Consider the following 27,744-nt stretch of genomic DNA (forward strand, 5'->3'; position numbering starts at 1 on the left):
TGGAGGTTTATTTCACTACATGCCGGAGAAAATTAAAACAAGCTTCACAGAACCGCAGCTATCTCTTCCCTCACTGTATACACATCTATTCATTTGCAGCTATTCCAGAACATCCTATTTGGCATTGCAGCAGCAGTGGTGGAGACATGGGATTTAATACCAGATTGAGTGCATGTGGGGATTTGGGGTACAAGGACAAGCTCAAAAATGTGAGGCAGAAAAAAAAAATAACTGTTACTCCTCAATACGATTACATCACGAAAATTCCTCCGTGACTGCAGCAAAAGTGTGGTGGAGAATGGAAGATAAATCATATCCACAGAAATGCTAAATATGTACCAGTGTGTGCTCCAAAACAGTGGCATGTTTACTGAAGCTCTCAACTGGATTAGTTGATCAAGGTGTCTTTTCATAACACAACCTTCAGCTGACCCAAATATCTCAATAGACAGATGGGAATGAGTTCAGTATTCTATCATGAAGTCCCAATCAACTTTTGCTTCCCAGACCAACAGATACTGACTGAGCTGAGAAACCTAGATACGTAGTAGATAAGGAATACAGAGAAGTTCTATATAAAGAGTGCAGATGGAGCTGCAGCTAGCATTGTTCCAACCATGTTAGGATGGATGCACACTATATTACTGTTTAACTAGGCTCAATTAGGGTGGCTCACACCTATACAGTAATCAAATTCAAGGACTTTTAATGACTTTTAAGGTCTTGTCTAATCCAAGGACTCAAAATTGGCTAGATACTAACAGATATCAGTGGCAACAGGAAACTTTGATTTTTGACTTGACTTGTTGAGTCGACATAATATTGTCAAACTATCCATTCCAGACATACACCTCCCTTAGACCTGGCATTAACATGCCTCCTGGGTGATCAGATTGTATTAGGACCCCATAAAATCCAAGTGTAAATGCACTCAAGACGCATTTAAAATCCTATCACCCAAACCACCTCCGGAAATGGCCTGAGACACAATGCACATTAACAACAAAGTGTAAATGCAACGCGTCTCCAAACCACATATAGCAACTATGTAAATGGAAATAAACCTTTGCGTGCAGATCCAACCAGGAAGCGCATGCAAATCAAACAGATGGCCAGCAGTTCGCATATTAGGATGTAAATATAATGTATGATATAAAAAGGGGAAGTGACATGCGTGTCAATCTGCGATTTGCGAGGGAAAGATAAATACGATTGAAATGAATATGCCAGAGATGCATTTCAATGTCAAGTGTAAATGTAATCCAGGTAAATCATATCTGGACAACATAGTTAAGGGTTTTAATCTGCTGTATAAATATATTACAAATGACAAATTGCTAGAGAGGTCCTGCTCTGGGAGCTGAAACATTTTATGGAGGGCCATCTAATTTCACTGATTAGCACACCTTCAACCAGAGAGGGGAACTAAATTGTGAAATTAGCTGGCGCTGAAGTGTTTGGTTGGAAGGAAAACCTGCATAGTCTTGGCCCTCCATGGCACGTGATTGGAGAACATGGCCTTAATGATTGAGTGCCATGTACCTTGATATAAGTGTATCCATTATCTACCTTCAAAGACTATATTTTTCTCAAATTTCCAAGGGTTTTCATGGCCTGTAGGAGTTACAAGACTGTCTAGAAGCTATCTTAAAAATATGGTTGGGAGTAAACTAATTAATTCAAAATATCTTGTATGTCTGCTTCGAGGTGGCTAGGAGATAAGATTTGGAGTTGTTTCTTTTTCCCAAAATAGTCTGCTGGCTACAGTGGACAGACAAAGCTACACTGTGAGTACTGTCGCCTCTCAACTTTGAGTCCCAAATGGCCCGGCTTAAGGTGAACTTATAAACGAGAGAACTCTTTTCAACACATCTGTAAAACTGCCATTTCTCTTAACAAGCCCACTCCCTTCCTTCACTCTCCACATGTCTTCCCCCAGTCTCCTGCTCGGCTGGCCTAAGAATGAGTCAGCATTTCACTCCCAGAATTCCAGCAGGTCCTCCGCCGGCCCACAGCCCTCCTCTCATCCGTCTCCTCTCAGCTCCTCCTGGCCACGGGGGCCTTCCCAGGGCGGGGCCTGCCTGGCCCTCGCACGTCAAGTGTGGCCCCAGGGTCTCAGAGGACATGCCAAGTGCAACATGGGCTCCGGCCAACAGGGCTGAGCCGGGCTGGGAGCAGCTGGGGCTGGAGCACTGGGTACAGGTGCAGAGAGGGAGAGAGAGAGAGAGAGGGAGGGAGAGGGAAGAAAGAGAGATAGACAGAGAGAAAGAGAGAGAGGGAGCGACAGAGATTAAGAGAGAGAGACAGAGAGAGGGAGAGAAAGAGAGCGGGAGATGGAAGGAGGCCTGTGGGAGACCCTACTCTACAACGTGGGAAAGTAGTGGCTTACACACAAGCAAGTGAGCCAAGAACACAAGCAAGCACACACACTCACTCACACACGTCAAAATCATGCAGACAAAAAAGGCAGGAAAAGCACGTCGGTGCACCGTGGCCAGTACAAAATCATCACATGCTGGCTGGCTCTGCCTGTTCTGTGTTATCAATTATTATTATTATTACAAAGAGGGTTCTGGACCAGGACACCTGGTGGGAGGGTGTGGAGACTGGCGAAAGGGTAAGAAAGAACCACCACACTGTGTGCGTGTGTGTGCGTGTGTGTGTGTGTGTGTGGTGTGACTAAGGGATGAGTGACTGAGTGAGAGAGAGAAAAACTGACTGATGCCGTAACTCAATCAAATGATAACTCATCAGCATTCAGCAGTGAGTAATGAATTTGACTTTGAAGGCAGCAGCTTCCCTGCAGCTCTCTTTAATGTGGGCCACATTGGTTAAGGCTACCATTTCATCTTAATCATTCAAAGACACACATGCGCGAACACACACAGACAGACGCACACATTCAAAGATTCTGGAGTCATCCAGCCCACACACAGTCAAACTAGGAAATGGGAGATACAGCGTTGCAATTAACGCTATGACACAACAGGCTGACATTTCGGCTAGCAACCATTTTCTCCTGTGGCATGGAAAACTATTTCCTTTCCATTTTTGAAGTGCTTGCATGGAAAAAAAGAGCTAATCCCCTCCCATTAGATATGGTACATTTGTTCTTATAGTGAACAGCCTACCTCTCATCCTCTACCTTGAAGTTTTAATTATTTAGTGGCTCATTTGACATTCAATGAAGACCATTCACAAGAAAATACTGCACCAGATATAGCTACTAATTTCCCCATGGCCCATAAGCCCATAGCAGCAGGAAAGTGTCTGCAAAAGACATTCCAGGCAGCAAATGTCATGTAGATCATATCGATATACAGCTCATATGAGAGAATATTATAGAAAAAATATCACACTTAAATAGCCTAGTATCATATGATATAAAGTACATCTTATTAAAGTGTATCATGCCTTTTAATGTTCTCATGGGTGGACTCCCCTCAGCTGCTTCTTTAAGGCTAGGTCTGAAGTCCTGCTCTGTTTCTGTAGTTATAGTATTACACAGTTGAGACACTCTGAATCATTTGGTGAGCTGTCCCCTCTTCTTGGACCTCCTGTTGTCCTGGTATTGTCTTGGAAAAATGCGTGCACAACTGGTCCAGATTCTTGTGAACTCCACACATGCATTTGTGGATGGTTTTTTCCAAAGCATCTTAAAGTTTAATGAGAGGATACATTTTTAGAATGAGTGACCCCAGTGGGAATTCCTCCCCTAACCCTCCCTGTTCCTCCCTGTTTGTGCCATGCTCTATTGAGTTGTGCAGGACTCTATTCTGTATATTCAATATTATTCAGTGTGTATCAATTGCTGTCAGCCTGCCATGTATTACAGGCTTGAGCAGTGTCATTATAATTATTTATATTGAATTCAGTGGATGTAGTTTTGTTTGTAGACCATTCAGCTTGCATTCACAATTGTGAAACACAGGAATTGCTTTCATTTCTTTCCAACTAAAAGTTTGAAGAGAGAACGGTTAAATGAAGACAAATCAACTTCCAGATTGTACAGCTGATTATGATCTCTCCATCAAATAATCAACTTTTCAGACATATCCCTGGTGTTGTCCTGGCAAGAGGAAGCGAACTTCTTGGGCAGCGGTGGAGAAAGGCCGTAAGCGATCCTAAACATTAGTCTGGAATCAACAGTTATTGATATTATATATTTACAGTAATACTGTAATATTACACCACAGTCTACCAGTTTAACCACATTTTTATTTTGTCCACTGCAGTAGTGAGGCTACAGCAGCCTGGTTCTTTGTCTGAGCACGGACATAGATGAATGTGTCATTTGCATACGTATGCTTTATGATTTCTAGATGTAGAGAAAGTAAACACTTCATATCAGACAATGAATAAAAAGCAGGCGCAGGCTTCACTGTTGCAACAGTCATTAAATGTTGATAGTTCATCATTAGATGTGGCGCATTGTTTATGTTTGGCCAAATCTGAATCCATCCTTTTGACGGCGTTCACTGATGGACAGTGGGTTGGTAGTTATGATAACTATACATCACAGCTCTTTCTTTATATAAAAAAATAAAAACAGCTCCCGTAACTTAGCCATTGTCAAGACTTGATGTATTTTCCTCAACAAAAGGGCATGCTCAGATGACCCAGATGAGGAGCCAGAGGCCCAGAGAGCAGAGATGGATGCTGCTGTGGGAGACTGAGACCTGCAGGGCCGATCCCTCACTGGGACAGTCCCCTTTCAGACTGGGGCCAAGTAGGGCGCTACTCAACCGCAGGACTACAACAACATTATACACAACCTCAGTCTCACTCACTCTGTGTCACACACACGAGGCACACATGCACGCATACACAGTCAACAAAACGCAAAGACCAAAACACAAAAAAAAGTGGAACACTCAGACACAAATACCAAGCAAATTTGGTTGATATGGCAATTCATTATCAAATCATCAACAGGATTCTTTCAAGTAAGCTCATTTGCGTGCTTCTCATATACACAGGATGTACACAGATGTATTCTACTGCAGCAGAGAGCAGCAGGCGGGAGAAAAAAAACAGGCCGACCACACAGACAAATAACATGACAGGATTTGAGGGAGTGTACTGCCTCACTTTGTCTTCCAGCAGCACTGAGCTTGACCACCTAGACATCTACTGGCCACACACACGCACAACGCAAACACAAACACTTGTATGTACTAAACCACAAACACACATACACAAACACACACCGCTGGCTCGGTGCCTTGTGAAGGGGACGGGGCTGTGCTGGGAGCAAAGGGTGACAGAGCTCGGGGGAAAAAAAAGGAAAAAAAAGAAAGAAGCGGCGAAACTTGGACAGGCTCACTCCTCCACCAGCTGCACTTACTTCCTATCTCCTGCCAGACCTTTACATGTTTTCTCGCCCTCCCTCCCTCCCTCCCTCCCTCCCTCCATCCCTCCATCCTTCATTCCCTGCCTCCATCATTCGTTGTTTTCCTTCCCTTCTGCCTCTTGCAAATGCTAATGCAGAGAATACATACTGGTGTGAGAAAGGAGCCCATGTAATCTAGTAAACATAGAGCTCAAAACACCAGTTGTCATAAGGACAGCGGGGCAGATGGAGAAGAGACACAGAAGGAACAGGGGGAAGGGGGGGGGGGGCACCCCTGGGAGATGGCTGGGGTGAGGGAGTGTGTAGTGGCTTCTTATCCTGTAAGTACCTTTGCCACAGTGGGAAATGGCTGGCAATGTTCCTAACATATGATAATAAGTCAGTGTCCAAGGTTGTTTCAATGCAAAAATGAGTCCACTTCTCATCCTTGTACAGTCTTGATTGAAATTATCCAACATAGGGTGTTTTGAATAAATGAAAAATAAGGCAAGTAAATGGGAATCAAACAGAACAAAACAAGATGTTTGGCATGATGGTCATGGTCAAAAGACTGGATGTCTGCCAGCCACCTCTTGCTGGCCTTGGACACACTTGCCTGCAGGTGGGGCAAGAGAACTAACAGCCATTAGTGCACAAGTCTCTAATTGTATGGATATGCATCAATACAATTATTCAACAATTATTCAACACAAAAAAATGAGCCAACATGTGACTTATTAGTGTAAAATAATCCATAAACTAACCAAGGCTATCAAGTTAAAGGCTTCTAGAAGTGGGTGTAGCTTGGTGAGTAGGCCTTTCAAGAGTGTGGGTCTTAAATCATCCATGGTTTCCAACAAACACCTATATCATTAAATAAGATAAAATGTTGACTATATTTAGATTTATCTTTACAGTGAGAAAGTGTGTGTGTGTGTGTGTGTGTGTGTAGTGGTCCCAGAGAGAGGCCACCAGCAGTGTTATTCAGTCAAACCTCCACTAAACGGCTATGGATTGAATGTTTCCTCACAAGAACACCACTCCAAAACAAACTGTCAGAATCAGGATGAGATACTACATGCATTTACAGTAAAGGTGAAGAATTCCACCTTTCTTATTAGAAATGGTACATAGTCATATGTCAAACCATCAGTGGTGACGCACTTTGAGTCCAAAAAGTCTTTAATTGGATCCATCTACTTACTACCTCATATTCCTCTAGTGTTCTGTACTGCCCAGTCTCCATGTGCTCCACACAGCTGGTGTGGTGTCTCATCTGGACAACTCATATCATTGCCTTTACCGACAATAGCTATTTATCAGGCACGGCTAGCTGAGACAGTGCACAAACCCCCCCCAAAGGTTTCATAACTTATTTTAATTAAATTTCCCAAATTGACAGTGTTCATTCCTTTTACCATTTGTTATGGTTTCAATTTTGAACATGAGATTAAAGCTCTCTTTGTCCAAGCACTGTAATCAGTGCACTGTCTCTGTGCCCGCCTTCCCTGCCTGGCTCACGAGAAGGCATGGGCTACGTTTGAGCCTTCCCCAAACCCTCCCTTCGCACTTTATTGCTGAGTCATAATGGCACATGAAGCTGCACAAAGCACTATTTCCAAAATCTGGAGCCGTTAACTGGATTTACAGCACTGTAACTGACAGGCAGCACGCCACAGGACAAAAAAATAAACCCTCTTAAAAACAAGCTACATGTATCGCTAAATGTGCCAACTAGGTGGTTTGACCTTGGTTAGTAGTAAAAACAGCCATTGGTGTTTAGTTTATCCTTTGATCTTTTGACTGAAAATGTGCATTGCACGAAGGATGAGACTGACACCTTAAGCACAGAATAATATCAGCGGGTAATACAAGCTGGTCCAAGTGTGCATACCAATTACACCATGTGTGCATCGATGTGACATTCATAGCACAAAAACCCTTCTTAGTGCCCTTCTAGTGCCAACTGTTAGACTTGGCACCGGCTGAGGGGAAGGGCTGGCTGGGGATCAGCCTAAATCAGACCCTGCTGTCCTCATTAAGAATATTACATTACGACCTGCTGTTTTACCGAACATCGTCATTAAGAAGGGAGCAACTAACTGCTTTGTTTTTAAAAAAAACCCAAAACACTCCAACCGCTCCCGTGGCATTTGTTGAAAATAAATATTATAAATTAGTTTGGGCTAAATAGGTTTGACTTGGTTTGAGTTTTATGCTAACAGATTATTAAAGAGCTCTCTCTCTGCCTTACTGATGACACAGCCTTTCTGACCACAAATAATTTTCCTTTGTCTTTATATATCTAGGGCTATCGGCAACTTAGTCAACAACTAGTCACATGATTTTGTTGACTGATGAAATAGTCTGAATTAATTGACTCCTTAATTAAATCAGTTGCTTGTAATTTGTCCCCCTGAAACTTAAGGCAGCTATGTAATTTCATATTGGGTGTGCATCAAAGATCAATTCACATTTGAATACCTTTGAGATGCCAGAGGTGCACTTCTTTTCCGAGCATTCTCCAAATAACTAGGAAAAATAACAATAATTGACTTAAAGATTCTTAGTCTACATATTAGTTTATTAATTTGTTAATTAATAAACTAAGAGAGAGCATCCCTAGAAAACTCAGGGCAAACAGAAACATCAATCCCTTTCTCTTGTCAGGCATTTACTGCTCAGAACTCTACCTGCCTGCCTGCCTGTGAAGCTTTCCAGGGGGTGAGGAAGATCCCTCTGAGTAAGACTGCAAGAAAATAAGGGCTGATTTCCTGGAAAAAAAACTCACGCTAAGCCATCAAAAAAAGTAATTTCTCAGTAACTTCCAGTGACAACACTATTCACTCTGACTAACTCAAAACAGATAAAGGAAAAAGGAGTCTTGTGGGCTACATAGCAGGAATCCTAGTTTTAATAAAAGGATGGTGGTGGAGAGCGAGAAGCCGGGTAGTGTGTATAAAAGACTGGAAGCTGTCCACAACAGCTGTCCCCTCTCCATTCTAACTTCAGACACAACTGAGTGGTGTTGGTGTGTGTGTGTGTGTGTGTGTGTGTGTGTGTGTGTGTGTGTGTGTGTGTGTGTGTGTGTGTGTGTGTGTGTGTGTGTGTGTGTGTGTGTTCTATTCACTGGAGACGCCCACTCATCTCTGACTGACACTGACATACATAAGGCAGAATAAAGGAAGGTGCTTTTACCAATGTAACCTCTGTGTCATCAGGTCCACCCTCGCATTCAACCCATCACGCGAATACAAGAAACACACACAAACACGTAAACACACGTGAAATAAATGCACGCACACACACACACACACACACACACACACACACACACACACACACACAGAGAAGAGGAGATGAGAGGAGAGGCCAGACTGCGGTGTCATTGAGTACCTCTCGCTCTCTGTCAAGCACAAACCGTCCAAAGCATTTGTTTATGCTGGACTTGTGCTCCATTCCTCCACCCCCCAACCCCCCTCAATAAAACATTGCTTTATGAGTTTACACCCATTTGTGCTATTTGGAAAGATTCGCCTATGTTCTGGCATGCCGCCCATGGTAATTTATGCACTATCTGACTGCATGCATCTGTTTCACTGATCTAACCAGATGGTTTATTACTATGATGATGGTATGAAAAAAAAAGGCCATGCAATAAAACGTTCTTCCTCTGAAGTTTCTATTAAATTGTGGGCTTTGGCAGCCCCCTTTTGTTTTGGGCAGCGGTGAAGATGGAATGGATGTAGATATCATATCCGCGGAATGCTTAAGTGGACAAAAGAGCACGCAGTGTCCCGATTAGGCTATATGAGATTCTCAAGCCCTACAGGCCAGTGGGCTATAAAAAAAATAAACTTGAGAGTGGGAGAAAGACAGCGAGAAAGAAGGAGATGGGGAGAGGGGGAGAGTGAGAGAGAGAGAGAGAGAGAGAGAGAGAGAGAGAGAGAGAGAGAGAGAGAGAGAGAGAGGGAGAGAGAGAGAGAGAGAGAGAGAGAGAGAGAGAGAGAGAGAGAGAGAGAGAGAGAGAGTGAGTGTGTAAAGAGGACCTCAGAGGGTTATTGGATACCTCTACATAGGTAGAGATGAGAGGAAATGTTGAATATAGAAATGCGCTCATGGGCAGATTTGTCTTTTCAGCAAGCTAGGTTGGCCTAATTGGAGATGTAGATGACAAAGTGCACCTGTGCATGTGTGTGTGTGTGTGTGTCTGTTGGTGTGTACACTCTTTGTATCTGCACTGCAATTTCACTGTCTGCTGTTATTCTGATGTCCTCCGGGCGTAAGGAGGGTATGCTTTTTCCAAGGATTAGTATCTTTCCATCTCTACTGTCTCTTTATCTTTCTTTCTTAGATGCACACACACACACACCTTCACTCCGGCACATGTAAGGTTTGTCATTGATTCCCCAAGGATGCTTCCACACAGCTATTGGTCAAGCATAGAACACAGCCCAAATGCATTTTAACCCTTAACACACCACAACCAACAGTCAAGGTGGCACAGGCTCAGCAAACACACAGGTATTTGACATTGCTTATATTAACACACATAAGTTATTAACCATTTTAGCCCATCCCCAGTGTGCATTAAAGACACAGGGAAACTTACACTGTGACAATAACAGACAAAAATGCTAAGCAAATGGTAAGCTTACGAAAGACATGATGCAGAACAGATTGTTGTTCTAGCAATTTGATTCTTTTCAGATCACATGCTTGTAAAACTGATGAAAGAGAAATGGGACGAGACAAGAGTCATCTTCAGCTTCTGAGCTTAAAATAAGCATACTTCCCAAAAAAAAGTGCCAAAATGCCCGAGACTTCAGTGTCACGAGAAAAAACATGAAACTACTTTTTGTTTTTCTTTGAAGAAGGAAAACATGTTTTCGTGATAAATATGAGATAAGCAGGAGAATGCACTGTGCTGAAATACAGTCATCTGAGCATAAAATAAATATGGCCACAACACTCAATCATACATCCAATAGCATAAGAGTTTATTTGATTTGCCTGTGTATCTGTAATTTGTCTAAAAGCAACACTGGAATATTAAATTAACATTCAAAGACAAACGATAAAACAGAAATATTCGGAAAGGGGAACCAAATGACTAGCCAACATCTGCATCCACCTTCCCTCTGCTCTTTGTTAAAAAGTAAATAGAGATACACTAGCAGCATAGTGGTGATGCAAGTTTCCAGACCGGCCAATCTGGCACACTTTAGGGATTGATGCCTTGCCGCAGGGGCAACCCAGCATTCCTCTATGTTTTATAGCGGGACAGGAGGATGGCCCGCTCAGTATCGGACCATCATCACAGGAGGAAATGTCACACAGCAAAGTACCCCCAGTCATTCAGCCTGCTGTTCCTCCAGCTGACATAATGTTACTGTCATAACCAAATGAGGGCTGGGAGGAGGTGGGTGGCCGCAGACCGCTCTGCTCCGCTCTAACAGGGAAAGGCCTATCCAAATTCCAACTCTGACAGAATGCAGGATGCGGGCGCGCCCCCCCGGGACAAGAGCAGCAGGGGGAAACTGGGAGCGCCATGGACGGGATGGAGGAGCCCAGAATGAGTCATCGGAATCAGGTGTTCCAATGATAACACGGGAGTCGGGGACTGACCGCGCAGTGGGGGTTGATGTAACCAGATTTCTACATCTTGATAATATGAGTGTTTTCCTTACTCGGTGATCATTCTGTGAAGCATGTGGACTAAATCTCCATATAATGTTTCATAGCAGCTCAGTAACTTTCCCAGCAACAACTGAGTCAGTTTAAAAACACTTGTAACATCTTGAGAATCAAAGCCAATTCTGGATCTGAGGATGAACAATGATGTGATTAAGTAATAATAATAATAAGATGAATCGCTGATTTAAAGGTGGACTTGGATGGTAAGAAATTAAGCGCAGACCCTTCACCATAAATAAGATTCATTAAGACGCTGATAAATGCACATTTCATATTATCGCCATATTTTCTCATCAGGGCGCTTTCTGAATGAATCAATACTGGTCTAGGTGGTGATTAGAGCGCTGATGAATCAGAGCCAGGTTGCCCTTTTAATGGTAACATTTTCCATCAACATGACTCCGGATCACTCTTATTCATCATAATAGATAAGGACATGGGCATATGGAAACCTTCGTTTCCCTCTAGCATCATTAAGGTGACGGATTGTGGATATGGCCTGTCACTCTGCCACATAGTCAGTCATCAGAGGAAGAGAATACAGATTCAGCAGGTCTCCCTTTCATTTATCCAGGGCTCGTTGACAGTGAAGGAGAGAGACCTCATGAAAACGCAAGTGACCTTGGGATGATATAAGCTACTATTCTATGCCTCTTCTGTGTTTCTGGCAGATCTCTCTCTCTCTCTCTCTCTCTGTAGTCCCAAGGTGATAAGCCTCTGCATCAAAGTGACGTAAGAAAACAAAACAGACCATGAGGGATACTGCTGCATCTCTGCTGTCTTAGACACTCATCACTGTGACAGATGACATTGACAGACAGATGCTGGAAAACAGATTTTCTTTGTCCTCTTAGACATTTGTCTTTCACCCCCTGTTTGTTCTTGCATGGATCAAATACTAGAAGATGTAAGCCAGATGCCAGACTGTCTGCAGGCTAGGCTGAGTTACCCAACTGTGGAGCAAAGATACAATCATATCACAAACTTATTCTGGCAATACATGCATATTTTAATAAATAAAATAAATTTGGTATTGGAATATATCGTTATCAGTTAATGAGCCACACTTTATGTACACAGTAACAGTAAAATGCAGGCTTTTCTGATGATGCTTTTTTCATGTGTTTAGTATTGTCTAATTATTAAAAGCCTTACAACTGTGCAAATCCTACAGACTACTTTGCAGAGAGATCCATAAGCATGAGCACCTGTATATAAAATCACCACTTTCATAACTTGCTTGTTACAAAATGGGTGCTCGAACACCTTATAAAAGCACTGCTGTGGGCTATTATAAATGAGGAAACAGTGCCATCTGGAGGGGATTACAGTCTCTCCTGAAAATGATTCGGTGGATATATAAAACTAACCTGGACGAATAATGGCTTAATACATTTTGTCCTGTGCCCAAGAAATGCTGTGGCCCCTGGAGCCACATAGCTCAACTTCTGTTAGGTTAAACTCAACCCATTTCAACACCTTGTCTCCCTCCATACATGCTATCATAATATTTATAATAGCAATAAAACCATAAAATACTATGCTATAATAATATTTATATTAAGGTGACATCTCAGTAAAATTGTTAACAGGAAAAGTCTACTTTAGCTCCAGGTCAGAAAAAACAACATTTAAGCCTAGCTTATCAAGCAAATGGTACTGTTATCTCCTTTATCTCCTCCATTACCTCTTTTTCTATCCATCATTGCATCTACTGATAATCTCTACTCGCCTCTCAAAATGGCACCGTGCCCTTTCTTAACTAAGAGGGCCACAGTGTACCTGGATTTTTTTGGGGGAAAGGCAGCATATCGACAGGCTTAAATAACGTGAAGGCACAGTCCTCCCGCCGCATTCCTTCACCGGGGGAGAGGGGATCATTAATCGAACCTCTGTGGCGTTTTTATGGAGTTTTGGAAATGGCTGGATGGCTCCGGTGAAGCAAAAAAAAAAAAAGAAAGCTGACAGAGACTGAGAGCGATGAGACCCCATGAGGGCACCACATTCATCTGTTTAGAAAACATATGGAGCGGAGGGGCATCTGACACACATCTGGGTCAGTGGGATCAAAGAAACAATGCTGTTCGAGGCCATCAAGAGACATCAAGACTGAAAAGATAAATGCGAGTACAGAAAAGGGACTAAGGGACTCAGCTCCATGAAAAATATCACAAACACACAGGAGTGACTTCAGAAATAACATCAAAGTCTCAAAGCGCAGAGGATGTACAGTTATCCAAGCCAATACTGTAAGAGTTGTTTTGTGTTAATGAAAGAGATAATTCAAAGCACAATACTTTGGGGCGTCCTGGTGGCTCAGTGGTCTAAAGCCCATAATATGTAAATGTGACGTTGAATCTGGCCCAGGACCTTTGTCACATGTCATACCCCGCTCTCAACTTCGAACTATCTAATAAAAGGCAAAAATGCCAAATAAAAAAATCATTTAAAGACAAGTTTAAACTATTTTATCGGCAACTGTTCAACCACCCCAAGAAAAGGAGTGGCTGGCCATTTGTGGTAGAGAGTTTTTCCTTGTTTTTCCTGAGGGTCTAAGGTTGGGGGTTGTGGTTTTCATTTATTGTTTCATAATACAAGCGTTGTGTAGCCCTTTGAGACTTTAACTGTGATTACAAGCTATGCAAATAAACCTGACTTGAGTTAATTTCACCTCAGGCTAGCCATTCATATTCACAATGATCATCATACATAACTCATTCCAACTGTGGAAGCAATAAGCCACTGTCGGGGTACCGCTTTGGGGTTCAGATGGTTAACAGTAGAGCTCACCTTTGGTTGAACATCCCTCTGAAGTTGTAGTTGGCTCTGTAGTTGGGCATGGGCTTGGGGTCCAAGGGCCGGTAGATTGCTGGCTCTCCTCTCTTCATGGCCAGACCATTCAGCTCCACTGTGGGGGTTATACTGCCTGTGTGTGTGTGTGTGTGTGTGTGTATGTGTGTGTGTGTGTGTGTGTGTGTGAGGGAGGTGATATGTGGAAAGAAGGAATATGAAAGATTAAAACCAAGGTAATGAAAGCGTTGCAATGAAGATCAAGTGCCAAGAGTCGCAACCATTAATATTGAAAATCTTGCTATTCCATGTTTCATCAAAACTGTCTTTTGAAGGACCACCACCTGAACAGAGCTACATCTGTTAAGTATCTGCTACAACAGAATGAAATGGAGAACCTAATGTGTAGGCACGACCAATAAAGGGGTTTTAGGTCAGATGAAACTTAATTATATCTGACATCAGCTAATAAAGATTTTCTTCCCTCCCTCCAATTTTGCTGTTTCAGAAATGTATTATAACTAAATATAACTCGTCAGCCTATCATTCTTTAGAACACAGCAAATTTCCGAGTGTTAAAAGCATTGATTGGACTCACATAAATGCTGGCAATTTTGATTTTAACACTTTCAGAGATAAATTAACACTGATAATTTTACTGTGAACAAAAAAAAACCATATATGGTGAATCTGCTTGGCATAGATGTGTGTGACTGTTAAAAAACACAAATACTGAGAATCTATCTTGGAAACCAATGGGAATATAAATCATCTATCATCTAACTCTTGACAGAATTGACAGAAAAGCCATTCACACCAGGAAGATGACAACATATGAACAAATAAGAACAAATTTTGGCAACACCCATACTATTAATGGGATTTTTACAATATCAGTGCACCAGTTGATTTATCAAGCTGTACTGTACATCATAACAACAGTTGACATGTTACATAAGAGGATGTCTATATTCTACTTGAAAACTGCTCAAGTTGCCTAGCTGTTTGATTGTGTCTGATGGCCTGCACTGCTTACCCCACAGCTCCCTTTGATGTTGCATAACCTATCACAGGGCTTTCTTAATCCCATTAAAAGCTGGCTACTAGGCCCTTCACCACTACAATGCCACAGAGGGCAGGGGAGGTGAGGCAAGGCTGGTGGTATTAACTTGGTCAGAGATAAAACACAAGCCTGCACTTATGCTTTAATGAGAGAGTCCGCATTGACTTTGTTCTGAACTTGGAATATTAAAACTGATGCAGCAGCTACAAAGCTATGCCTGGAAGCCAAACTCCTGCAGCAGGAGATCCAAGCAAATGTTGAAACTTTCCATTAACAGAGGAGAGAGCAAGGCACCACAGGCACCATCATGACACTTAGTGTTAATGGTGACTGCTGTGCTGAAATGCGGAAAATGTTGAAATAAATTAAGACACTGACAAACATCTAAATGTAACGTCTACAACTAACCCCAACCCAAGTTGTGAATTTACAGATACACATACAGATACAGATGTACTTTATCAAGGTGATCAAAGTAATCCTCCAGACTCCTATTCCTCCTTTAAAAAAAAATGTAAACAATGCATGTTCAAAAATGTAATTGATACTGAATACTTTCTATGCTTTTTAGATATTCACTTTGGAATAGGATTTGAGAAAACAACACTTCAAATCTATGGCATCTAGAGGGTTAAAAGGAAAAACGAACAAATGAATGAAGAGATGAGCGAACAGACTAAGGCCAAACAACCTTCAAAATGGGAACAGGTTCTGACACAGAAGATTAACATATCAAGAGAAAAATTTGCTTGGTCTGAGAGCATTTCACTCATTAGAAATATGCGTCTCACTGCAAATACTGTAAACAGTATAAATACAGTACAGCTACTAGAAGCTGCAATCAGCAGTCTTGCTCTGGCAAGTTAAACACACAGTCGACAGCCTCGCAGAGAAGCTAAACGAGTCCATGTTTTTTATTCTGACAAGTCATTATCCCACCTCACTTTGTCTGGCTCCTGCAACCAGAGCAGCAAACAGCATACATCTGCTGCAGCAGCTAAGACACAGCCTAAGAACCACGCTCAAATCTTTTTTTCCTCAACCCCTGGGATAAATTAATTATAAATTAGACAAGTTAGGCTATTAAGTAGAGGTCCTCTCTCTATTTACTAGATTATTTGAGCAAGTCTCACCTGAAAAAAAAAACAAAAAAAAAACCTTCCTACATCGAGAGTGATGCTGATGACAAACAAGTTTTAACTTCCTTTGTGTCTTTCTCCAATTCCATCAGCCTCAGGTGAAACAGCCTTTTTGTAACTGTATAAAATCAGCTGCTATACCAAGCCTACCACATTAGTAACAAGCGAGATGGAAGGAACTCATTAGTAACAAGCGGGATGAAAGGAAATCCTTCAAAAAAAAAAAAGAATACACATTCCTAGTAACTAGTACAATGAGGTGTTGTGATGGTTGCAGTACCTGGGTTGCTGTTGATGTCCACTTTGGGGGAGCGGGGCGCTGGCCGGGGAAGGATACTTTCGGCCAGCGCTTTGGAGGCTGTGGAGTGCTGGGCCTTTTTAATGCTGGTGCCCTCCGCCTCCCACACCTGCTCCCCAAGAGACAGCTGCACTGTGAAGATCTAGAACAGTGACACCCAGAGGGAGAGACATTACCCCACAGCTACTACATTTTTACCAACATCCCTCTGGGTCCTACATGTTAAGAGTCACATGTATTCTGCATATATCATGACCAACATTCATTTATGAAAAGCTCAGAAATATGAAACAACTACAAGTCAACTATAAGTCAACTACACAGATAAATAACAGGGAGAATGGTGCTCTCCACTTGTGTATTTAGCCAGAATTAGCATGTATTACCTACAACATTCAATAGAGGAGCTAAGATTGAAGGATTTCATTCAAAAATGTTATTCAATTATGTAAAAAAATAAAATGTTCACTGATGTTTACTTATTATCATTTCAAAAATACAACTGAACATACTCTCTAAGCTTACATATTCTCTACCTTTTTAGATACGTTCTTAGTTAGTAGCTTAAATTTTAGTCAATAGGGAAATCTATGAAGCTGCCAATGTTTTGTAAGAGTACGTGTCACATATTTCAAATGGTGGACATCTCATTTTGGAATGAATCTCTTCAAATGTATCCCAGCCTATGTTCCTCCATTCCCCCATTTCCTCTTTTTCTGTGTCATTGGTTGTGTTTGCCTCAACATTTATTTATGACATGGGCCTGTTGGTCAAGTGCGCTCTCAGCAAAAAGTTTGGCACTAAAAACCAAACACTAACCCCTGTCACTGCTGGAGGGTAATAACAAACAAAACCCAATGTATGTATCCCAAAGGTTAATTAACCCTTATTTTTCATGCACCATGTTTCTGTGCAATTTTAGACTGCAGTGCCGTGTTCCGACTCCACACCTTAGCATGTGCAGGGCCTCTCTCGTTGAGGAGCTTGTACTGTGGTTGGATCCTATTGAAACGGGCTAACTCATTCACCAAACACATGGGAGTTTTCTCTTTAGGGTTTGCCATGTTCTCCTGGGGCGGGCCTGAAAACAGAGCACAGCAGAACACATGATCAGCTCTATGGCTATGGTATGAGAAACAGAGAACCAGATGAATGGATCAGTATCATGTACCGGGGAATGATAATGTTTCATTGATTGGCTGATTGCCTGACTGATTACAACTGGCATGGGATATCCTATGAATGCTATCATAACTACATCTCAGTCCATTGACCACAAGAACAATTTAGATTGATTGATGATCCTAGATTGATGGCTGTTTTGTTAGTCATAACTGTCTAGTCATAATGCACCTTTGTTAGTCATAACTGTCTAGTCATAATGCACCTTTTTGTGGCTTGGATGTATATCAGTCTGATCTTGTCATACTGAATACTACATGATATATGACTATAGGACTGCACAATTTCCATACAATTAGTAACAGTATCATACTGGCATATCTACAATACTTGAACATCATTTCACTTACAATTCCCGCTGTACTTGAAAATAGTCAAGATGCTGATAAGGTGCAAAACATGCAATAAAATAATGGTGACAAAGATTGTCAGATTGCCCCTACACTTCAATGAGCACCTCTCTACTCCACAACTGACTGAAGCCACACAGCATTCCTGTCCTCTGTCTATATTTAAGGAGTGCAATAAAAATAATTTTGTTCCTAAAATCACACAATATCTTGCAAAAATAATCAGGAAAATCATTTTAGCTAGGATCGCGCAGCCCTAATGACAACTTAAATTCCCCCCAAGGAAAAAATAAACTATTCTATCTATGATGTCGGCGGTCTACCTGGCGATGTGGCAGACACAGGGGCGTCCCCATATCCGACTGAAGGAGCAGGGCAGCCGGGTGTGGGGGCCGGGCCTGTGCCGTTGACGGAGGGCTGCAGACCCAGGGATCCTGGGCTGGCCATGGCCGTGGGGGGAACTCCAGGGGAGAGGCCAGGACCAGCCAGGGGTGCTGAGGTCTGCACTTTCACTTGAGCCATGCTCTATTCCTGCAAATAGACACAACAACCAACAACTTGTAAGAAACACGTTGGTCCAATGATGAATCTAATCATATCACTCTTAAGACTGGTAATGAATAGAAACTGAGTGGTTTCTTGGAAGAGGACAAAATGCAAAAAAAAGTCAGGTGGTAGTGAAACATACAGTACACATGATTAGCCCTTAATAATGCATGTGTCCGCACACACGCACAGAAGAATGCACAAACCCACACTCCGTGCTTTAAGACAAAATGGCCACTTTCGCCAGGAAACTTTCAACAGCTCGCAACATAGTTTTTGCTAAATTAACTGTTCAGTCTCGTTTGGCAGGTTGTCCTGCGGGCAAAGTCAGGACAACAGAATTCAAACTAAGTAGCCCTCGGCCTATCTCACATTCTGATCCACTGGCAGTTAATTCACCCAGACAATGAACCTTTATTTGAAGGAGCTTTGCTCATGTTACTGCAGCAAAGCTGCCCGGAAAAAGGAGGGAATCCTGCGTGAGCAGCGGCGATACAATGGACATTCGATGAGGTGACCAAAGAGAGGTAGGCCTGAATGAGGTACACAGCAGAGAGGGCCCAAGACTCCAGCATAACAAGAGTTAACCAGATCGAGGGAAACACGCAACATTACATAAACTTCTTTTCATGCTTGCATGTGATATTTTGGTTAATGCAATTACATATGCACACAGCTCATGGCCTATGGCTGTGCGATATGAGTAAGGCCATTTGTTAAACACATTAAGGCAAATAGAATGGTGTGTATATGTGTGTGTGTTGTAAAGCAATGCAATACATAACTCATTATTCAATCAAGACTGAAAATGTGACTTTGGTCGGCAGACATGGGATCAGTGGCACCCGGGTCACCTGGTTATTTGTTATCACCGGAACATAGAGTGAAGAGTAAAAAAATAAATGTGCAAACTCAATTAGAGGTCCAATCTGGATGGAATTGCAGCATCATATCGTCTCACCAAGACAGCTTGGCTTTTATTTATTCCATTGGTTTGCAGACACTTTTACAAATGACTGACAGCTAAACATTTTGTAAATAGGCTGTTTAAATTGTAATTTTTTGTACAAATGTGTTATTTATAAACACTGAAATATATCTGAGTTGGAATTTTAGTCTTGCAAATGGTTTAATAATAATACTAATACTAATAATGTATTAATGCTTCTTCATTGATCCCCATATGGAAATTTTCTTTGCTCTTTCCCCTCCCCAGAGAGCAGAGGGCAGGGTCAGCTACAGAACAAAACCCTGGAGCTGACAGCAGCTCAGTGTCTTAGCCCAGCGTCACTTCAGCAGGGTGGGAGCCGGCTGACACACAGGCTCTGATCCCGGGTCCTACAGATCAAGATAACTCCTCCAGTCTCTCTAACCACTATGCCAGCATGCAACAATCTGTAAAGTCAATAAATTGTGTAGGCTACTCCAAAAAATTAAGATTTTATTCCTTATTGAACAGGACAAATGGAAAGAGGATTCAGTTTTTCAGAGGTTAAGTGAACAAGTGTTGTCAGAGGCTTCTCCCTGAATCGTGGCTCCAGGTGTGACCCATGTTCGCTGTTTACAGCTGAGGGCCCTTGAGGTTCCCATGGCTCTCGGACTGGAGTAAACAACAGAGCAGGCTTGTCCAGATATCGACTATAGACAGAATGCAAATTTTATTCCAATGCGTAATCGTTATGTCTTGTATGTCATCGGTACCTTGCACTTTGATGTTTCTCTAGCTAGATCTAGCAAATTTTTCGGTGCATTCTTCGGTGCATCTTCCGTGCACCTGAGGTTCTCGGGGTCATAACAGTAGCTGCAAATCTTCTACACTAACGGCACCATTAATGTATAGTGTTAGACAGCAAGCTAGATGCATGCGTGCCTAACTACTGAGCTTGCACATCAACTTAAATATGGAGGTGATATATAAGGCTGATTCGTAGGGCTCCAGTAGTCTCCAACCCCTGAACCCACATTACAGCTTCGGGTGCTCAGCTTAGCAGGCAGCTAACGTTACCAACTGACAAACGGTATTTTCTGCAAATGTCAGCTCCTAAAAACAAACCAACCAAAGGCTCAAGCATGCATGCTGTCATAAATGTGCATTTTTATTTTCTCCTATTAATGAATACACACTGGCTAGCCACATATAGCTAAGCTAGTTTAGCCGGTTGGAACTCATCATGGCTGATCGGCCGTGCAGCACCCCTCTGGCTAGCATCTCCATACCGCCCTCATCCACCACGAAAGTCTGGGGGATTTCAATCCACCGCAACATCATACAAGGACAGACGACAGTGTGAAGAATAACCTAGAGACTACCCGAGAATAAAGGGACATATATTTTAAGGTATATTTTTACCTTTGTCCAGGGCCAGACCCCAGTTACACCTCCAACATTGGCAAACACTAAAGAGAACTGGATGGAAGTAGGAACGGACCACGTTATATTTCTGGGTAAAAAGAAAAATGCAAATGCGACCCATTAAATGCAAATGACTGATATTTTTAACCATCCCGTTGATAAAAGCGTGTGTTTTGTTTCTCTGTGCAATGCAAAACATTGTATATCCCTTATTTGCATCATAATGAGTGTGGGGAAAATCTTGAATGACACCCCCCCCGCGGTGACAAGAATGGTTCAGTCCCTCTTTGCTTCCTGAGAATCGCAACAGTGTAACTTTGACACAGAACCTAAGATGAACCCTCACAAACTTACTTTCTGCTCATTGTAGCAATGTTGCGGATACCTAACCAGCAGTCGCAGTTTGGTTGAATAATCTAATTTATATGGATACATATATGGATACATATTTTCACATGTAAATTGAAATGGCGCTTGGTTTATATAACTTGAGAAAATCCACTCAATAGGCCTGTTTCTTCAGGGAAGCTTCTTGATTGAGTGAGTGAAAGTTTTACAAAGAATACATCTGTTGTCTGAGAGAGGGGGCAAAGGGGGTCAGCTCAAGAACAGCAGGGTTTCATGTTTTGCTCAAGGACACTTCAGCAGGGCGAGGGTTTCAATCTGAGTCCTGCGGTTGAAGGACAGTCTCTGTAACCACTAGACCACTCGGGCTGTGAAGTGGATTCAAATCCCTGTATCCGCAAGCATCCGTCTTGCAACATGCGTCCTGCGTTCTGCAACAGACCATATCCAAACCTACCAGCTCCAGGGAGGCCGTTCAGCTGACCCTGACCTCTGACCTCCCCGTTGGAGGGGGGAGGGGGGGGGCAATTAATATAGCACCATTATCGTTATTATGAAACGAATTGCAGTGAGTAAAAACAAATAAAATAAATAAGAAATAAGGTTACTGTGTGTCCTCAGAAATTGATTTTGCAAAGATTAGTTTACCTAGTGTGACCAATAGATGGTGCCATTAAATCAACTTCTGTCATGTTATCAAGGAGGCTTAAAGTCACAGGAGGACAATCTTTACACAGCTTCGTCAAGAAATGCATGCTCTCCTCTAAGGCCAATAAGGTGCCGATATATAGCACATGGTATGTTAAAGTAAGTAAAACAAACCATATTTGATTTGGTATACATGTACCCTGAAACCCTGCACTGAATAAAATCTTAATGCCAAAGAAGCCAAAGAATCATTCAAGGATCCATCAATGGTCTTTTGTATATTAAACACACCGTGTACCCCACTAGCACATATGAGACTAAATACTTGTGAAATAAATGTTTTCTTGTTTGGCTTACTGAAATGTAACCAAATTAGTTTGGCATTAAATACTTTTCTTGTTTATACTACTGGTGTGATGGATGCAATTTCATGCAGCTGCTGATGTGCATCACATAATTGAGATGAGAATAGACTTTATATTTTGCCATGCAAAGATTGTTTGATAGCTTTGGCTGACCATTACACAGTGTCACAAAACATTTAGCCTTGTCAACATTATTTTTTCTAGGATAAATTCAGCTCTCCCTGTGGCACTGTGAAAGATGATTTCTTGACATACTAATAACCCTTACATGGGTTCCAACATATTTTTGGATACTTTTGGCAAACGCAGATTCAAGAGCAACTATTAGTGCAGGGACAACATGAGTGGAACATAATGTTTCCAGCCTTATCTAAATGTCCTTAGACAATTCCAAGTCCTTCACTATGAAGACAATGACCACTATACAGGATCTGATGTAGCACTTAAAGTGAAAACCTCAGCTGAGATGTTAGAGGGATGGGTGAGAACGCCTGCGTTTGAGGTTTCTAAGTGGCCACCTCCAATCACAGATATTTCATTGAATTAGGCACTGATTATCCCTATACCCACCGACAATCCCCTTACATTGCGCTCACACTGGGTTGGCCACAAGCAACAATAGGCTAATGAAAAACAGCCAATCAACAGCTCAGAAAACCAATTGTATCTGCAAACACCAGATTTAGCATTATGTGCTTTGCAATTTATACAGGGCAATGACAGCACACAATCCATAAAAACTAAGGGATTAGATCCACTTTACACGCTACAGAAAATAAAATCACAGCATAGAAACATAATACAAATACTGTGCAAGACAAAGTTGAATTAAAAGTGAATCTTTGCTTTTATTATTGATTATGAAAATGAACAGGCACCTATTACATGGAGCTTGCACATCCCAGAAACAAATTTTCAAATATAAATAATAACACACCCTCATTAGTGTTGATCACTCACAACAACCTGCAAGCTAAGAGTTCAAACCACATTGAAAAGAAAAAAAAAAAAAACTAAAATCAGGAAAAAACAAAAAAAAACCCAAGACACATCCAGACCCTTGTCACATATTCACTCAAGTTTTTCAAATCTCCACTGATCTACTGCCCATTGGGTGAAGGCTTTTTGTCCCCACACTAATGCCGTTGTGACTGCATGTACATAATCGTTTCAGTCCTGTCATTTCTCACAGCACGGCGACAGCAGAGAGACCACTACAATGAAGCTAATACAAAAAAAAAAAAAAGTCATTGGTTAAATAGATGTCTTTATCTTATCAATATAATTTTGAGATAGCAGTGTGCTGTGGTAATCTCTAAAGTATATCATCACATTCACTCAAGTTCATTCAAGAAACTCAGCTAGACCCTGGGAAATAAAAGCAAATGCAATACAAACAACCCAAGATGGAAAATTCAAGTATCTCCGAATGGATGGCGATAAACATTTCTTTAGGAATGGAGTGATTATAGTCTGAAATGAGCTGCACAGCCTCTGCAGGTGAAGATTGCAAAATCCATCCCATAAACCATTACCGAAGTTATGGATAGACTCATGGTTGTCACAATGTCTGGTGCCAATAAGAAAAAGCAGGGTTTAAATTGCATGCACCCCTACTGTAAAACTACTAAACTTTTACCAACAGTAGTGTTGTTGACTGTACACATCCTAATTAGCAAAAGATGCAGACTAACTTTCAAAGTAATAAAGCACTCCTATAGTCATTCTGCTATAAACGCACCCATTGCTAATTTCTGTCACATCATCCAACAATTTAAAGACTTATATACAATAGTTTCAGACATGTTATAATTTTACAACGTAACAGTCTCTTTTGGTGAAAATATAGTTGAATTCAAAATATCTGATAGGAATCTTTTTAGAGGTGATCTCTTTATTGAAAAAAGTACCTGAGCCAAAACTCTGACCAGGGGGAATCACAAAAGCCTTGCCTTTAAGATTTCTATACAGACTCCTCTTTTCATCATTCACTACCATTCTGGAGATCGAACTACAGATTTAAATTAAATAACATAAATAAAAAATCCAAAACTTACTGACCCATCAGAAACACCCCCCTTTTCAAAGCATCAGCTAGTTGAAAAAAAAAGTACAAAAAGAACTCAAGACGACGTTTAAAATCTGAGACATTTTAGAAGATTAAAGCATTAATTAAAAAAAAAAAAAAAAAAAAGTATCATACAAATAAAAATGGATCATGCGACGATGTTCTCTTACAGACATTCTTTAAATGGAAGAGAGGCCGCTGCACATCTTCTAGGCTGGACCAGGGAACAACATTACGCGAGTTCAGCCTGTCTATGGTTCAGCCCATCTTCCCGGAGAGAACTGGGAGGTCTACCATTATATCGTTTTAATCCTATCGGTACCGACATTCCAGCAGTAGGAAGAACTGCAATCAGGTCTCAAGTTGGAAGATGAAGAAGAAAATGGTTTTTACTCTTGATAGAACTCTTGATTACGAACTAAAACCCTTTAACCTGATAAATAACAAGTGGAGGGCTGCTTACAGTACAACTGCAAGTTGGGAAAAAATGTACTAGTTGTGCCTTTTTAGCTAGATACTTTCACAGTGCATATAATTAAAGAAAAAAAAACAGATGAAGCATTTTCTTGGGGTTATGATGGTCAGATCCCTTCCAGAAAACGATTAGATTTGGATTTCTCTTTGTAGGCCCAAGCATGCATCCATCATTGTTATTATTGCACAACACAAGGACCTTAAAATGCACCCATACACAAACAAAAAAGTAACAAGAATAATCTTAAAACAGGAATTATAATAATCTCACTACAAATCCACCTTGCTTGCTTGCTGCATCACTACCAAAACGATCCATCTTGGGTGCATCTAAACGTTCCTTTATTTTCTTTTTCTATATTACAACCGGCTAAAACATGCATCCAACTGCCCACAGGGAAATGCAGTCAAGAGTCTCCAGCGCATGGTGTCCATTTTTCCAGTCAAAGGTCAGAGTTCAAAGACTGAATGATTAAAAAGTGCTTTATGTAGGTCAGTAGGACTTCTTTCTTCTAGGATTATTACAAAGTTTGTACATTAGCACGTATCATCTGTGAAGGCAATAATATGCAAATGTAATTAAAAAATGTAACATTATATATTCGCTGACATTTAGCTTTAGAGTGGTAATTCTATTTACTTGTTTCTCATTTATTATTACAGTTTAAATTCATCACTGCAATGTAAAAATCAGTCAGAGGCTGAAAATACTCACCATGATACCACCATTTTGTCTTCTTTGGATTTTTGTTACACGTTCTTACGTAAAAGGAGTTATCAGGCGGTCGTCTCTGCAGAGGAAGAGAACAAGACTCTGTAAACACTTCAATTTTAGCATGTATACAAGCATACAGTTTACATGAGCCACTACAGGTGTCCAAACAAGGCATCATTGCACATCCCCTACCTTTTCTTTGCAGCTGGACAACATGCTGATAATGCTAAGACAAACTGATTGCACTGAGAGGGCTGGCGACCAATCTTCTGTTAGAATAGATAGACAGATGTGACCGTTGCTATACACATGAGGGTGGACAGGTATATTCTCTCCCGTGAACATTACCTGCAACAACAAGACAAAGAGAACAAATTAAAGCATGATAAGATTAATTAATTGAACATGTCATAGCTCCACTCATTTCTTTCTTTCAGTGCACCACCAACTATTATATATAGGCTGTCCATATCATCCAGCAACACTATGAAAAGTTTTGACCCCAATTGGGTTAATAACCTTCTCTAGCTTTTACATTGAAGTGAGGGGGTGGGGCGGTCAGAGAGCCAAATTGGGAGAGTAGTCGTCTGGAATGAGTTCAGATTTTCGCATTAATAGCAGAAAATAATGAGACTTGCTGTATAAGCTCAGGCTTAGCCCTCTACAGCGACATGAGGCTCTGGGATTAGGACAGAGGGGCCAGGATAGGGTGAGAGAGGAGGAGAGAATGGGGGACGGGAGACCAGGAGAGGATAGCAAAGAGGAGAAATGGAAACTAGGCCTTAAAAAAAAAAAAAAAAAAAAAAAGGGTATGTGGATATTAGCCATTAAAAGGGAGCAAGGGTCAGAGCAAGCCAGGAATATCCAGGAGGTGTGATGAGAAGAGAGGAACTCAGAGTGTGGTGTTAAAGTGGAGAGGAGGGGGAGTCGGGGTGGGTAAAGAGGGTAATGAAGGGTAACAATGGGTGGAGGCAGTCCGGCACCAGACAGGGCCTCACATGAGAGCGAGGGCTCCACATCACGGGCAGGAGGAGGACCAGAATGAGCGTGAGAGATAGGAAGGGAGGGAAGAGGGTGAGAGGGAAGAAGACATGTAGTGCAGAACACCTCAGGAGGAAGAATATAACAGGAACGTCACAAGTTGTCGCTGACGAGAGGCTGGCATGACAGGGCTCTACAGCTACATGTAGTTAAGGCAGAGGGTATTGGCTGAGTTTGAGTGGGCTGATGGTCAACCTTTATTTCTGACAATGATAGCGTTCAGCACTGGAGTGTTCCAAAAAAGCAGCACACACACTCCACCATAAGCCAACTGGAGCCCCGCACACAACCAATAAAGCACTGCAGCGGTTATCAGTGACATTGCCTCCGGGGCCCAGAAGGAGTGCAAAAGAGGACCACTATGACAGCCTGTCGTCCTTATTGAGAGGTGGGAGGGTAGTAGCTTGCTAAGTTGATCTAATTTTCTCTACACCGACCCGTCCTCTATTTTTAGGCCGGCAGGCTGCTGATATGTGAAATAAGATTGGTGAGTTAAGCTAATCCCCTCAAACGTGGCTTCAGTGTGAGGTCTGCACTGGTATCTCCGTGAGTGCATCCTGGCTCCAATGTTTCCAAGCCAAGAATCATTCCATTAGCAAACACAGGGCCAATGTGTTTCATGTGATTATTATAAGCAACCACACAGTGGATACAGAATATTGTTCATACTGGTCTTCAGTTTTTTATCTCTGATATACAATACCAAGCATATATAGAACATTTTGCTCACCCTGTACCTCCCAAACTGCTGCATATGGCTCTACTCTGGTTACCGCTTTCATAAGCTATGAATTTCACTCCTTGAACATCAGCATCAGACTATCATTGAGAGTGAATATTCCATATGCTTTGAATAGTGAAAAGAAGTCCATCCTGCTCTCACCTTGATATTAATATGTCAGACAAACGGACTGTTACTAAGCAACATGCACTGAGAGCAGTTGGATGTTCAGTCAGTACAAGTGCCCTTTGGTTAATTCAACATTCAACTCAGAGTTGATGACAAATAAGCCGCTGCTGCTTACCTGAGGTGAATCAAAAGGATATCGACTACTAAATTTGAAAAGCAGCTGAAATTTCTCTCCTTCATAGAGTGTGCCAGGGGCTCCCTCCATGTCTACAATCCACCTTGAAAAAAGACACAATGTTAATTAGACATAGCATTAAAAATCACATTGGCATACTGTCAAACAAAAACTAGCTACACATTATATTGATCATCCAAAGATTAACGTTAATTGGCCAAAATGTGATGACTTTCGGTCACTGCCAGGGCATAGCAAGAAAGAGATGACGACGGTTCAGAAAGATTTTAAAGCCTGGATTAACTAGCTTTGA

At 41.6% G+C, this 27,744-nt stretch overlaps 2 protein-coding genes across 2 annotated transcripts in view; both read right to left on the reverse strand.

The window, feature by feature from the left end:
* stau2 (staufen double-stranded RNA binding protein 2) overlaps positions 1-20,795 on the reverse strand; it is a gene marked incomplete at its 3' end in the record, with an annotated part of 56,920 nt that extends 36,125 nt beyond the window's left edge. Inside the window, exons 1-5 of the mRNA XM_071519407.1 lie at positions 20,748-20,795; positions 18,175-18,382; positions 17,270-17,400; positions 16,302-16,461; positions 13,820-13,955 (exon numbers count right to left, since the gene is read on the reverse strand). Coding sequence (XP_071375508.1) covers positions 13,820-13,955; positions 16,302-16,461; positions 17,270-17,400; positions 18,175-18,373 — 626 coding nt within the window. The remainder of the gene's footprint in view (positions 1-13,819; positions 13,956-16,301; positions 16,462-17,269; positions 17,401-18,174; positions 18,383-20,747) is intronic.
* A 2,141-nt stretch (positions 20,796-22,936) lies between these two features.
* LOC139644044 (ubiquitin-conjugating enzyme E2 W) lies at positions 22,937-27,539 on the reverse strand (the record flags this gene model as incomplete). Its single annotated transcript, XM_071519406.1, has 4 exons — positions 22,937-25,201; positions 25,366-25,441; positions 25,558-25,713; positions 27,432-27,539. Coding segments are annotated over 4 exons (354 nt in total), but the record flags the coding sequence as incomplete, so codon positions are not given.
* Between the last annotated feature and the right edge of the window lie 205 nt (positions 27,540-27,744).

Source organism: Centroberyx affinis, unplaced genomic scaffold (assembly GCF_046629955.1).
Source record: "Centroberyx affinis isolate AG114_WGS23_722 - 3 ecotype Tasmania unplaced genomic scaffold, CSIRO-AGI_Caff_v1 ptg000696l_1, whole genome shotgun sequence".
Lineage (NCBI taxonomy): Eukaryota > Metazoa > Chordata > Actinopteri > Beryciformes > Berycidae > Centroberyx > Centroberyx affinis.